Source organism: Schistocerca nitens, chromosome 10, assembly GCF_023898315.1.
Source record: "Schistocerca nitens isolate TAMUIC-IGC-003100 chromosome 10, iqSchNite1.1, whole genome shotgun sequence".
Classification (NCBI taxonomy): Eukaryota; Metazoa; Arthropoda; class Insecta; order Orthoptera; family Acrididae; genus Schistocerca; species Schistocerca nitens.
This window is the reverse complement of record NC_064623.1, coordinates 90,369,714-90,385,644: the sequence shown is the minus strand read 5'-3', so window position 1 is coordinate 90,385,644 and position 15,931 is coordinate 90,369,714. Positions and strand designations below refer to the sequence as shown.

General features: G+C 36.8%; 1 protein-coding gene across 1 annotated transcript in view; it reads left to right on the top strand.

Annotated features, from left to right (window-relative positions):
* The window catches only part of LOC126210379 (uncharacterized), a 55,132-nt gene extending 41,272 nt beyond the window's left edge, over positions 1-13,860 (top strand). Inside the window, exon 3 of the mRNA XM_049939608.1 lies at positions 13,649-13,860. Within this exon, the coding sequence (XP_049795565.1) occupies positions 13,649-13,800 (152 nt within the window). The 3' untranslated portion in view covers positions 13,801-13,860. The remainder of the gene's footprint in view (positions 1-13,648) is intronic.
* The last annotated feature ends 2,071 nt before the right edge of the window (positions 13,861-15,931 follow it).

Sequence of the window (15,931 nt, the reverse complement as noted above, 5' to 3'; positions counted from 1 at the left end):
GCCTTACTGGCTAGCATCACATAATGAGCACAAATTTTAGTCTTTTGATGTGCATTTATTACAGACAGTTTGCTTACACTTATGACATTTTACAAATGATTTGTTTCCAATGCAGTCAGACTTTACATGGCAGTGTATTCCCTTTTCTTGTCTCTGAGGGATATCTTCAGGGGTGGCAAGAATCTTCTTGGTTGCTATGTTCTTTTCCACTAGCTACTCTCACAGCTACAGTATGAAACCCTGTATTTCAAATTTTTCTTATTTGGAGGGTTGTATGGTATCCATGAATTTATCCCATGTGAATCCAGTAAGTTGCAAAATGTGTGAGCAGGTCAAGATCTGAATGGTGCTTCAACTGACTATTTGTGAGCCATTTCATTGATTGTGACCAGTCCATATTTAGGACAGTTATAAAATGTAATTGTATCTGGCTGCTTTTTCAAACAGTATCAACTTTCACACAAGGATGCATAGTGCCAATAATCAGTACTTTCTTGCTGCTCTTTCCCTGATAAACAGTCAATGTGATACCATTTTTCTTCAACAATACTGTGCTATTTGACCATTCTTTTGCCTTCTTGACAGAGACTGGTATTTCCCTGTAAGATCAATTTATGTTGCCCACAATACTTGTCGAATTTGCTTTTGCGGTTTCAGAGAGAGTCCAAGAGACAAAAAAATTGTCATGTGTGACATTTATTCCCTTGTTTGAGTAAGGATGCACCAATTTTTCCACAATTAAGTTGCTCATTGCTCAGCCTAGTCACATCTTTTACTAGATAAATGGAAGCATTCACAATATATTTGGAATGGCCATCCAGTACTTTTGCCCATATTTGTCTGGTTTTGAGTCAATGAACTGTGTGAACCTGCAGTGGCACTTTGAAGAAAAAAGCTGTTCATTGATTGCTACATATGCACCTGATACATAGCTACATTGTGCATTCACAATAAACTCATACCACTTTTCTGTACCACTTTTCTTTCTTCAGTTTGTCTGATTTTGTGGATCTAATGTCAAATCTGAGAGAATGCATTATCTCTCTGAATTTATCATGAGCCATTGCTGCCTCATGAAATTATTTCCCCAGTACAATGACCACAGTGAGCCTACTAATAAGCCCTTAGCTCCTAGTGCACCATGGACATACAATATAGCTATAAAAGATTCCAGTTCTTCAACTTTAATAGTCCAGATATCTCAATCCAGCACTTGATGTACTTTGGTCTCAGTGCATTTTGCAACATGTTCCAAAATTTTGTCCATTATCAAAAGATGCCAAGCACTTTAGCGATCTCGTCCCATTTCTTTGAAATGGCTTACATGTACCCTTGACAACATCCATACAATATTTATTGTCAACACATGGATAAATAAAATAAATAAATATTTACAGAGGGTCCCCATGGTCTTTGAATTATCAATATGTGCCTGCTGAACAATCACCTGGTCATTCCATCTGGAGCTACAATATCTCGATCTGAAAGAAACTGAATAGTCCACAACATTGGTCATTTCTGTATCCATTGTAGTCCTGACAACACCCATGGCCATGAATAGATCTAGACTGTGTGGGAGCTGTCCCTATAAAAGTCAAAGGTTAGTATCAAAATACATAGAGTGCATTCACAAACACGCCTTTATAAATCTAGTGTTGTGCCTGCAAAAACTCAAGAAAGCTCCAACATATAAACATAATTATTGCAAGAAGAGTGTGTCTTTGCAGCATACAGGTAAACGTTAGTGTATAAGTTCACAGCATTTTTATTTCACACATTGGTATTCCAGTTGCTACCAGTTTATTTATCAACTGTAGTTCTATTTGTAGTTCATTGTTCCTATTTGAATTCGCATATTGTCATTTTGTAATTTGGAGATAGTGAGTGGAGCTGTGGATGCTAGAAAAAGGAGTGCCAAGTGGAGAAATTGGAACATTTCTGACATATCCTTCTGTTTGAGTTCAATAGAGGAGTGACAGCAGTGGAGGCAGCCAGAAACATTTGCTCCATGTATGGGAATACTGCCATTGGACAGAGCTCAGTAACAAAATAGTTTTCTCATTTTAAGAAGGATTATTTTGATATTAGTGACTCTCCCCATTCAGCCATTCAGGAAGACTTTCAGGGTTCAATGAAGATCATTAAAACACATTGCTCCACAATGATCCATGTCAGTGTACTTGAGAATTGGCAGATATTAAGCTCGAAATTTACAAACCAAGAGAAACCTGAATTTCCAAAAGCTGCTTGTAACATGGGGATAGATCCAACAGATGAACATGAAATGTCCAAAGTAGCAAAAGCTTGAAACCTAAAATGTCAGCAGGAGTAGATGAGGTGCCTGTTTATATCATAACAATGACAGCTGCACAAATCACAAGGCCCTAGGCTTATGTAGCCAGCTTATCATTTTGTGAAGGACCGGTCCCAGAAAGAATGAAAATGCCAAAATTTAAGCCAATATTAAAAAACGGCGACAAGCATAAGGCAGAAAGCTTTTGGCCGATATCCCTCCTTCCAGCATTTTCCAAAAAATAGAAAAATTAAGAAGCACAGAATCAACAAATATCTAAATGACCATAAGTCACTAAACAGAAATCATCAGGCCTTCCAAGCAGGTAAAAATACAGAAACAGCACTAATGTGCTACACTGAACAAATAATCAAAAATTTAGAAAAAGACAACAGCATAGTAGGAATACATTTAGATCTCTCCAAAGCATTTGATACAGTCAATCACAGCATTCTTTTAGGAAAACTGGAAGCATCAGGTATTCGTGGGACAGAAAAAACGTGGTTTGAATCTTACCTACAAAACAGAACACAGATTATAGGACTGATATCAGATTACTCCAACTACAAAATAAATTTAGTATCAGATGCAAACAAAATGGAAATAGCATTGCCGCAAGGCAATATTCTAGGCCCTTTATTATTTCTTGTCTACATAAATAACTTTCACACCTCAGATGGAGCAGCAAAGGCCATACTATTTGCAGATGACACTAGTGTGATAATAGATACACCAGAGCAAATGCTACAAACAACTACTGATCAAGTAATACTGAATGTCCACACTTGGTTCAATGCAAACTGGTTGACATTAAAAGCAAATTAAAAAATTATATGCCCTTTGGGAAAACATGTCAAAATGTACATCTTGATTTGTTGTTGGGTGACAAGGTCATAGACAGAGTAGCATCAACAAAATTGCTGGGGATTCATGTAGATGAAAATCTTAATTTTAATTATCATGTAATGAAACTTGTGCAGAAACTTAACTCAGCCTATTTTGCTCTTAGAATTATTGCAAATGTTTGTACTGACGAGGGTGCCAGGATGGAATATTGTGACCATTTTCAGTCTCTTGCAACATATGGAATAATATTTTGGGTTCCACCACTTGCTGTCTAAAACAAATCTTTCTGTTACAGAAGAGGGCTATCCAAATAATAACACACTGTCATCCACAGACACAATGCAAACCCTTATTCAACATGCTTAAAGTTCTGGCAATACCATCTTTATATGTATACAAATGTGATTCATATCTTAGGGCCCACCTTGCAGATTTTCAGACAAATGCCAACTTGCATAACTACAATATTCGAAATAGCACAGCACTCCACACTCAGTGACCAAAAAGGACCAACACACAAAGGCATGTGAGCCATATTGGTACAAAACTCTACAACATACTGCCAGCCAACATGAGAAAGTTAGAAGATGAAAACAGCTTTAAAATAGAATTTAAAGAATTTCTCCTTGAACAGTGTTTTTACTTGGTAAATGACTACTCAGGTCAATTCTGATAATGTTTCTATTAAGGCAAAACTGGAAACCCTGTCTTTCATCCCCTAAAGTTTCTGTTAATTTTTTAAATCTGATGGACAGCTGTTGAGTGTGGTAAAATCTTTACTGAATTACTGTAATGAATATAAGGGCTTCCGGCTTCTTGTTGTTGTTGTGGTCTTCAGTCCTGAGACTGGGTTGATGCAGCTCTCCATGCTACTCTATCCTTTGCAAGCTTCTTCATCTCCCCATACCTACTGCAGCCTACATCCTTCTAAATCTGCTTGGTGTATTCATCTCTTGGTCTCACTCTACAATTTTTACCCTCCACACTTCCCTCCAATACTAAATTGGTGATCCCTCAGAGGCCTCAGAACATGTCCTACAAACCGATCCCTTCTTCTAGTCAAGTTGTGCCACATGCTCCTCTTCTCCCCAATTCTATTCAATACCTCCTTATTAATTATGTGATCTACCCATCTAATCTTCAGTGTTCTTCTGTAGCACCACATTTTGAAAGCTTCTATTCTCTTCTTGTCTAAACTATTTATCGTCCACATTTCACTTCCATACATGGCTACACTCCATACAAATACTTTCAGAAACGACTTCCTGACATTTAAATCTATACTTGATGTTACAAATTTTTCTTCTTCAGAAACACTTTTCTTTCCATTGCCAGTATACATTTTATATCCTCTCTACTTCGACCATCATCAGTTATTTTGCTCCCCAAATATCAAAACTCCTTTACTACTTTAAGTGTCTCATTTCCTAATCTAATTCCCTCAGCATCACCTGACTTAATTTGACTACATTCCATTATCCTTGTTTTGCTTTTGTTGATGTTCATCTTATACCCTCCTTTCAAGACACTGTCCGTTCTGTTCAACTGCTCTTCCAAGTCCTTTGCTGTCTCTGACAGAATTACAATGTCATCAGGGAACCTCAAAGTTTTTATTTCTTCTCCATGGATTTTAATACCTATTCTGAACTTTTCTTTTGTTTCCTTTATTGCTTGCTCAATATACAGATTGAATAGCATCGGGGATAGGCTACAACCCTGTCTCACTCCCTTCCCAACCACTGCTTCCCTTTCATATCCCTCGACTCTTATAACTGCCATCTGGTTTCTGTACAAATTGTAAATAGCCTTTCGCTCCCTGTATTTTACCACTGCCACCTTCAGAATTTGAAAGAGAGTATTCCAATCAACATTGTCAAAAGCTATCTCTAAGTCTACAAATGCTAGAAACGTAGGTTTGCCTTCCCTTAATCTTTCTTCTAAGATAAGTCGTAGGGTCACTATTGCCTCACGTGTTCCAACATTTCTAAGGAATCCAAACTTTTATTTATTTATTTATTCTTTGCCCATGGACTCCAGCTGAAAATCCAGCTGAGAGTATTGGGTGTGTCATACAATAGCCTATTAACATCAAACTTGATTTCATTATATATAAATGAAACAAATAATTAAACAGAAATAGTCCATAATCATACAAAGGTTTTACATGTTTCACATTATATGTACACACAAATTCAACCAACATACAGAAATGATAATTGTTAAAGGTACATTTCCGTAATGATATATTTCAACACCTTCTTAGTATTCACTCAAACTGTATATACATTTCTCTGTGAGATATAGTTTCTAATGATTTTTAAAACATTTTAGATCTGTTTCTTTTTTAATGATTTTGGGGAGTTTATTAAAAAACCTTTTGCCTGCTTCTTCTGGGGCAGTCACAGACAGTTTTAGATTTCTGTTTATCATGTAGTAATTTTCATTTCCTCTTGTACCATGTTTGTGTACATCTTTATTTAGGAGGTGTTTATCACTTGACCTTACCACCATTATGCTTTGGTATATGTACAGTGAATATACTGTCATAATATTATAGTGTACAAAAGCTTGCCTACAGGTCTGTCTTGGTGGTATTTTTGCAATGCACTCACTGCCCTTTTCTGAATTGTGAATATTCCTTTTAGGTAGCCAGCTTGTGCATTTTCCCATATATGAACCGAATAAGACAAACGTGGGAAGACAAGTCCATAATACATTGATCTGAGGACTTTATCATCCCCAGTCTTAGCTGTTTTATGCATGATGAAGATCTGTTTGTTTATCTTTTTACACAGTGCATCTATGTGCTCCCCCCATGCCAAATGTTTGTCTATTATAGTTCCTAGAAAATTTGTGCTGGTTACTTCTTTAATAGTCTTTCCATTTATATTAACATTTATATTATAATTTTCACTATTCTTGGTCTGAAATACTACATTCATTGTTTTAGACTGATTCATAAACAGGTTGCTTTGTGTTAAATATTTATTTGCATTTTCAATAGTCAGGAGTGCTTCCTTCTCAAGCTCCTCCTTTGTGTCAGCTGTGCAAATGATTGTTGTGTCATCAGCATACATTATAAGTTTCTGATTTATATAGCTAGGGAAGTCATTTACGTAGAGTATAAATAGTATTGGCCCAAGCACAGACCCTTGCGGCACACCGTGTTTAACTGTTTGTAATTCTGATCTGTAGTTTGTTATATTTCCCCCACTAGTATGTCTGATTTCTGTGCATTGTTTCCTATTTGTAATGTATGATTTAAGTATGTCATAGCATTTTCCTCTAATTCCATACTGATATAATTTCATCATTAATTTTGAGTGGCTCACACAATCAAATGCCTTAGACAGGTCCATAAAAATCCCACAAGTCTTTTGTTGCCTGTCAAGTAAATTAAGAATGTGGTCAATTATATCTGTTGATGCTGTTTTTGTTGACTTCCCTTCTCTGAAACCATGTTGTGATGAATGCAGTATACTGTACTTTGTTATAAAACTTACAATTCTATTCTTTATTATCATTTCATAGATTTTAGCAAATGTTGAGATCAATGATATTGGCCTGTAATTTCCTAATTCATCCCTGTTCCCTTTCTTAAATATTGGCTTCATTTTACTTACTTTCAGTGAATCTGGAAATATACCTTCTTCTATCGCAGCATTCAGCATGTGTGTCAATGGTTTTAATATACATTCCCTGCATTCCTTTATGAGATGTGATGTGACACAATTCAAGCCAGATGAATGTTTAATTTTAAGTTTTATTAGGTTTGACACTTCTGCATCTGTTGTAGGTATGAAAACCATATTATCATTTGTATGTGGGGGGTTTAACAATTTACTTACTGCATTTGTTTTATTTTGACTTATTAATTCGTCTGCTACAGTAATATAATATCTGTTAAAAGTATTGGCTACTTCGAGAGGGTTTGCGTTGCTTTTCCCACTCATTGGTGGGCAGATGTCCTCTGCCCGATTTGTTACTTTTCCTCTCTCTTCATTAATGAACGACCATAAACCTTTTGAGTAGTTCTTTCCCTTATCTATAGACATACTGATGAATGATGCTTTAGTTTCTCTGATAAAACTACAGTACTCTTTCTTTTTTATTTTATACAATGTGTTGTAGGCCTCAGTATATTTTTGTTTGGAGAGGTCATAATACACTCTCAGATTATTTCTGGCATGGATTACTTCTCCAGTCACCCAGCTTTTCTTTTTTTGTTGCTGTTTGACAAGCCTTTTACTAACAGGACATGTAACATCATAATAATAATTGAATAAAGAATAACATTGGTTCCATTTGGTGTTTGCATCTTTAGCTGCATATATTGTATCCCAGTTTTCTGCCTCTAACATCTTTTTTAGCAGATTTATGTTATGTGGGTAGTTCTGTCTTCTCATCTCCCATATCTTTTGCACTGAATCACTAGTCTTTATATTTATGTCTATCATGATTGCAAAATGGTCTGCTAATGTGGAGTTTATTACCTGTGTGTCACAATAGCTTGTAAGAATATTTGTTATTACATGATCAATAATAGTTTCACTATGCTTTGTTACTCTGGTTGGTTTATCTATTTTTATTTTTAGATTGTATATGCACAATAAGTCCAGTAGGGTCTTAGTATTGTCTGTATTTTTACTCGTGTCTATGTTCAGATCTCCTATAATGATCAAATAAGCATATGTTTTTGAGAGATGTTGGATTATATCTTCCAGCTGTTCAAAGAAGGTTTTAATTATACCATTTGGTGATCGATACAAACCTAATACACAACATAAATTCCCAGCAATTTTAGTTTCCAGTGCTGTAGCTTCAAAGCTCAATTCTATAGCATATTTTGTTATATTTGTGGCTTTAGTTGATTTATAGTTAGAAAAAATGGCAACCCCACCACCTTTATAGGAAGTTCTGCAAAAACTGGCTACTTTCACATAATTCTTCAAGTTGTACATTCCTATGTGATTTTCTTTTACCCCATGTTCTGTAACTACTAGAATGTTTGGCCTATACTCCTGTAATATTACCTAGAGTTCCTCTGTTTTATTGTTTATGTATTGAACAGTTTGGTGAAGTATTCTAACAGTTGGCTTTAAATGTAATAGTTCCCCTTCCTGTAATATACTAAGCACTTCACTTGCTCCCTTTGCTTCTGGTACTATGCAGTAATTTTTTTCAGTTTGTGTCATTAAACCTGGATCTTATTTTTGTCCGGTGTTTATATTCCTCTCACTATTGTCACACTGGTATTTAAGATGGACAGTTTTACTTACATCTTTTTCCGTGTTCTCTTTCTGCTTACTCGGTACCATAAAAAATCCTCACTTAGTGTAACAGGTCTCCTAGTTCTCAGGCATCTGTCTTGATTGGAAGCTGCTTCTGCTGTTGATCTCCCAGGCCTCAGGTACCTCTTCTGTATGGTTGCTTTTGCTGGTGGCTCCTGTCCTCCCCGACTTGGTGACTGCCTTTCTTTGTTAGCTGCTGCGGCTAATGACCTTTGTATGTTTTCCTCACATGCATTTTCATTGCATTATGGGGTCTGCTGTTCTGGATGCTGCTGCTGATGACGACAGCTCTGCTGATGATTGTGGTGATTCTGCTGCTATTGGTTTATTTGACACTGCTGCTGAGAATATTTGAGCCTTTGCTGCTGCTAACTTATCTTCCCCGAGGTCGGTTTCTATCAGTTTTTCCATTCGTCTGTAAAGAATTCGCGTTAGTACTTGGCAGCTATGACTTATTAAACTGATACTTCGGTAATTTTCACATCTGTCAACACCTGCTTTCTTTGGGATTGGAATTATTATTTTCTTCTTGAAGTCTGAGGATATTTCACCTGTCTCATACATCTTGCTCACCAGATGGTAGAGTTTTGTCAGGACTGGCTCTCCCAAGGGTATCAGTAGTTCTAATGGAACGTTGTCTACTCCGGGGGCCTTGTTTCGACTCAGGTCTTTCAGTGCTCTGTCAAACTCTTCATGCAGCATCATATCTCCCATTTCATCTTCATCTACATCCTCTTCCATTTCCATAATATTGTCCTCAAGTACATCGCCTTTGTATAGACCCTCTATATGCTCCTTCGACCTTTCTGCTTTCCCGTCTTTGCTTAGAAATGGGTTTCCATCAAAGCTCTTGATATTCATGCAAGTGATTCTCCTTTCTCCAAAGGTTTCTTTGATTTTCCTGTAGGCAGTATCTACCTTACCCCTAGTGAGATAAGCCTCTACATCCTTCCATTTGTCCTCTAGCCATCCATGTTTAGCCATTTTGCACTTCCTCTCGATATCATTTTTGAGACGTATGTATTCCTTTTTGCCTGCTTCATTTACTGCATTTTTATATTTTCTCCTTTCATCAATTAAATTCAGTATTTATTCTGTTACCCAAGGGTTTCTACTAGCCCTCGTCTTTTTACCTACTTGATCCTCTGCTGCCTTCACTACTTCATCCCTCGGAGCTACCCATTCTTCTTCTACTGTATTTCTTTCCCCCATTCCTGTCAATTGTTCCCTTATGCTCTCCCTGAAACTCTCTACAACCACTAGTTCTTTCAGTTTATCCAGGTCCCATCTCCTTAATTTCCCACCTTTTTGCAGTTTCTTCAGTTTTAATCTACAATTCCTAACCAATAGATTGTGGTCAGAGTCCACATCTGCCCCTAGAAATGTCTTACAATTTAAAACCTGGTTCCTAAATCTCTGTCTTACCATTATATAATCTATCTGATACCTTTTAGTATCTCCAGGGTTCTTCCATGTATACAACCTTCTTTCATGTTTCTTGAACCAAGTGTTAGCTATGATTAAGTTATGCTCTGCGCAAAATTCTACCAGGCGGCTTCCTCTTTCAATTCTTAGCCCCAATCCATATTCACCCACTATGTTTCCCTCTCTCCCTTTTCCTACTCTCGAATTCCAGTCACCCATGACTATTAAATTTTCGTCTCCCTTCACTACCTGAATAATTTCTGTTATCTCATCATACATTTCTTCAATTTCTTCGTCATCTGCAGAGCTAGTTGGCATATAAACTTGTACTACTGTAGTAGGCATGGACTTCGTGTCTATCTCGGCCACAATAATGCATTCACTATGCTGTTTGTAGTAGCTTACCCGCACTCCTATTTTTTTATTCATTATTAAACCTACTCCTGCATTACCCCTATTTGATTTTGTATTTATAACCCTGTATTCACCTGACCAAAAGTCTTGTTCCTCCTGGCACCAAACATCACTATTTCCCACTATATCTAACTTTAACCTATCCATTTCCCTTTTTTAATTTTCTAAACTACCTGCCTGATTAAGGAATCTGACATTCCACACTCTGATCCATAGAACACCAGTTTTCTTTCTCCTGATAACGACATCCTCCTGAGTAGTCCCCGCCCAGAGATCTGAATGGGGGACTGTTTTACCTCCAGAATATTTTACCCAATAGGATGCCTTCATCATTTAATCATACAGTAAAGCTGCATGCCCTCGGGAAAAATTACGGCTGTAGTTTCCCCTTGCTTTCAGCCATTCGCAGTACCAGAACAGTAAGGCCATTTTGGTTAGTGTTACAAGGCCAGATCAGTCAATCATCCAGACTGTTGGCCCTGCAACTACTGAAAAGGCTGCTGCCCCTCTTCAGGAACCACATGTTTGTCTGGCCTCTCAACAGATACCCCTCCGTTGTGGTTGCACCTACGGTACGGCTATCTGTATTGTTGAGGCACACAAGCCTGCCCACCAACGGCAAGGTCCATGGTTCATGGGAGGGGGGAGGGCTTCCTGCTTAGGGAAGACAAAAGTAAAGCCTTAGAACAAACAGTCTATGCAGTTACAATACTGTTAGTATACATGCATAAAAGGTTATATTACTGTGTCTTGTATGACCAAGTATTATTCTTTGTACGTTTTCTATTGAATTTTGTATGTATTATTCTTTGCGCTATTTAATGTAAAATTTTGTATGTTCCTTTTGTACTAATTGTCTCCCATGAATTTGCGTGTACTTTTGGACAATATCCATACAATATTTATTGTCTATGGATGGATAAATAAATAAATAAAATAAAATAAAATAAATGTGATGAACTGTGATCATTCCACCATCGTGTGACATCTGGCATGAAATGGGTAAGTTCCAAAAATCATGTGTATGGGTACCACATGCTCTAAGCCACAATCACAAAAAACAATGGATGGCTATACATGCATCTCTGCTTACTTGTCTCCAATTGGCCCATGAGCAACATCAACCATTACTATCCAGTATCATTATTGGTGATGAGAAATGGTGCCTTCATGCTAATATAAGGAAAAGAAAGGGCCCAAACAAAAATGCAGCTCCCCATGCAAAGACCTGCAAGCATCCACAAAAGGTAATGTTATGCATTTGGTGGAATAGCAATGGTGTGGTGTACTATAAATTGGTTCCCCAAGGTGCAACCATCACTACTGCCATTTATGATTAATAACTGAGATGTCTTCTGGATGCAATCCAAGAACAGTGACTAGGAAGACAGTGTGAAGTGATGCTACTCTGTGATAAATGACAGAAAACTCTATACAGGAATTGGGTTAGGAAGTTATTCTACACCCACATTATTCACCTGATCTTGTTCCCTCAGATTTTCCACCTTTTGTGCTCTCCATCAAACAACCTTCAAGAAACTTCTTTTCTATATGAAAATGTGGTCCAAAAATGCCTTGACAAATTCTGTCCCCCAAAATCATGTGGTTTCTACAGTCATGGAACTGAAAAGTTGCCACAGCATTGACAGACTGTTGTAAACAGTGAAGGAGAATGTATTATTAATGACTAATGTCTCTGTTATGTGAACTTATGGAAAAACACTACTTATGCACCAACCTAATAAAATAACATATAAACATGCTTACTTTCTTCAGCATTATTCAATATATCATCATGTGGTGTAACATCATTTTCTGATGAAGAATCTAAAACTATAGGTTATGGCAATTCTTCCTCAGATGAAAACACCAGTGGCTAACCCTTAGATTCATGAACCAAAATCTCACTTCAGCCATTTACAATGTCCTGTTCTGTTCTAAGGCATTTGGCCATAATACTTGTGTATATTACAAGTACTGTTTACACAGTTATGATGCATTACAAACACTGTATTTCATGGGACAAAGCACTGTTGGTGTGATACTTGTGTACATTTTCAGACATGTTCCAGTCTGATCTTCCTCCCCTCCACTGCTAGAGAACTGCTAAGGTAGTGACATTGAAGTGAATTTTGAGTTTGCTGGTCAAAGGTAATCTAAAAATAAACATGAAGCTATATGAGATATTAAATCACTATAAGCACTGCATTTTCCCATGGTTTTAAGTGAATCTGGATTCTTCTCTTTTAAGGTTTCCCAATAAAAAGTAAAGTGAAGTGTGTTCAGTAATTATCTAATTTGATAAAAAGTCACAGAAATTCAGCAAACTAGGCAACAATGTAAAATACTGAGAAACCAAAGAATTGTGGAATGGGTAAGAAATGATGCAGCTGCAGCTGTTGTGTTAATACCTTTAACAAGCTGAGACTAGATGAGAAGTGTTCCCATAAAATCTTCATTCTTTGCCTTTCTAAATCTCTCTCTTGCTACCCGTACTTTCAGGCATCTGGTTATCAATTTTAAATCAATCACATATTTGCCAGGCATCCTTTTTTTACACAAAAATATTAAAATCTTCATTAAAATTTGTCTGTAGTCCCTTAATGGGACACACTGCTCTACCCTTGTATTTTAACTTAATACTTGGAAGACAGATATTTTATGCATGTTGTGTATTTATTGACTCAAATTCCTTAAACTCAACTCCACAGCAACCTGGAATTCCATGAAAAGCACTCAGGTTTGACAAAACTTATGTGTTTTTTCTCATTACATTGAAGAAAGTAATTTACAATGAAATATATCTACAAAATTAAATTGGATAGTTAGTACAAATGCAACACCAACATGTAATAAGTCTATATTTATTAGAGACCCTTACAGACAGTAAACTCAGCAATGAACGGCAGACTGCACATGGAATGATTGTGGCAGCCCATCCAAACCAAGTTCATTTTCCAGATGAATAGCAGATTAAGTATCAATGTATGATTCAAAAATGTCAAAACTAGACATGACCCACTTTCTTACTCAGGCATCCAAATCTACATGATTATGATGTTTTACTAACTCTTTGATGTTAGTTTTCTAATTAAGTTCTTTTCCATACATAATTATAAGTAAGCTAAGGAAAATGTGGGAGGTAATAAAAGCAATGAAAGAGGATAGATTGCTACTCACCACATAGGGGAGGCAGCAACTGACACACAGGTACATTTAAAGTAAGAGATAGAGCCAGGCACTTGATCTACTTTTAAATGTTCTTTAAATGTGCCTGTCTGCCACTCAGTATCTCTTCTGTGTGGTGAGTACCAATTTATGATTGTAATTAAATCTACATGAAATTTTTATCATATGTATATTCTTTTGTTCTGCACAGAAAATGGAGAAAGGTGCCACAAGAAAGTTCCCGAAAACACAATGTGCGGGCCACATTTAGTGTGTGGTTCTAGAGGTGTGTGTGTGCCCCTGGCTAGAGAAAATGTGGAAGATGATGAAGACAGCTCCAACAACTTGAACAGCTCTGAGTAAGACCCTGCATACAAAAAAGCAATGCCGTGCTTGCACGTAACTTCTATAAGTTTTAATATTTTTCAGGAAGATGAAGTTCAATGTAACTTATAGATAATTCTGAAAATAAACCATTATAAGTATTATGTATTTCTTTTGTCTTAGTATATAAGTGCAAGATATACACATAGTGATGTACTCAGACTGAGCACTATTATACAAGTTTATACAATTTTTTTGGCCTTTTCTTTAGTTTCTTGTAGCATTTTCTCTTCATACATGTTATAATGTATTTTTTAAACACTCGTCTGCATAATACACACTTAAACTCTCCACTTGGTGCATGAAATCTGTTGTTGATACATATTTTATGATGAAACACATGTATTGCCCAAGTATTGTTGCTAAATGGCTCTTTTTCTGACAGCTGTGCTCCAGCTGTTATCCTGATGGCTGGTGCGTTGTAGAATAGGTTTGTTGCCTTGTCTTCTAGTCCATAACATTAATTCCTGATACGGTCCTGTGTAAGGTAGCCAGTGTTGTAATCCATGTAATAGGTCTCTTTCACAATCACATTTGTTAATTTGTGATGGCGCTGTTTCTCCTGCTCCTCATGCCCTCTCCATGAATGCATCCTCACTTTTTCTATTCTTTTCATATTGCTGATCTATAAGTTTTTCCCATATGATCTCTGTTCCATACATTACAACTGGCACCACTTCCTCTGTATAGTGTCATCTGTGTTCTTGTCAATAGATTGGTTATGTTAGGGGTATTATATGAGGCTTTGATGGCAGTTGCTGCTCTTTCTTGGATATGCATACTGAAAAACGTTACAGATAAGTGTAATGTAGCTACCAGGTATTTGTATTTCACTAGTATTTGCAGTGTTTCATTGTATAGAGCTATACTGACTTTGAATGATGTTGTTCCTCCCTTCCTGGATGTCAGTTGAACAGTCTTCTCTTGGTCTACCTGTAGGTCAGTTATCTTTTCCCAAGTTCCTAGATCTTGACAGTGCCTTCTGTAAGTCCTCTCTTACTGCTGATCCAATCACCATGTCATCTGCATACAGAAATATTTCTGATTTTGAGATTTCTTCTATTATGTTTGTTACACCTGCTGTGTAGATGTTGAACTCATAGGGTCTTCTTGGATAGCTCCATTTGTCTATATAATTTTCTCTGAAACATCAATACTGTTATAATGTAGTTTATTTGGATCAGATTTTGCTGAAGGCATGCCTTGAATGCTCTCACTAGTGGGCTGGTCTCCCCCCCCCCCCTTTCCATCCTCCCTGGTCACTTTCTTCAGTCTGTCTATTAGTTTTCCTCTATTTGTTGAGTTGAACACTTCCCTGAGATCTACAACACAGATTGTGTGGTATAGTATTTTACCCCCTGTACTGTGCTCCTGCCCTTCATAGAGCCAGCCTAGCATTCCAGGATGTTTCCCTTGACTGAAGTAGTCTTTTGTTGAGTATTTTTGTGAATATTTTGAAGGAAAAGCTTTCTAGCCCTACACCAATGATACATGTAACATATGGTGAGGAAATAATAAATAGACTGGAAACTTCAGAATTCTTAGGTGCCCATATTGATGAGAATTTACAATGAAAAATGCACATTTTGTAACTCCTAAAACAGCTTAGCTCAGCCACATTTTTACTTAGAATTATTGTAAACCTTGAGGAGAGACAAATCAGTAACTTGGCATATTTTGCATATTTCCATTCAGTAATGTTATATGAAATAATATTGTGGGGCTACTTATCTTTAAGAAACAAAGTCTTCATTGTTCAACAATGTGCTGTAAGAATAATATGCGGTGCACCAACAATCTTGTTGCAGACATCTGTTTAAGGAGTAGGGCATTGTGACTAATGATTCACAATATATTTATCCCCACATCAGGTTTGTTGTAAATAACCCACTACAGCTCAAAAGAAACGAAGATGTATGAAATTACAATACCAGAAGAAAAAACAACATTCATTACTCCACATTAAGATTGTTTTTAGCACAAAAACAAGTTCACAATGCTGCAACTAAAATTTTGGTCACTTATGCAGTGACATAAAATGTCTCACAGACAATGCAGTAAAATTTGGGAAAAAGCTGAAAAAGTTTCTCCTTGACAATTCTTCCTATTC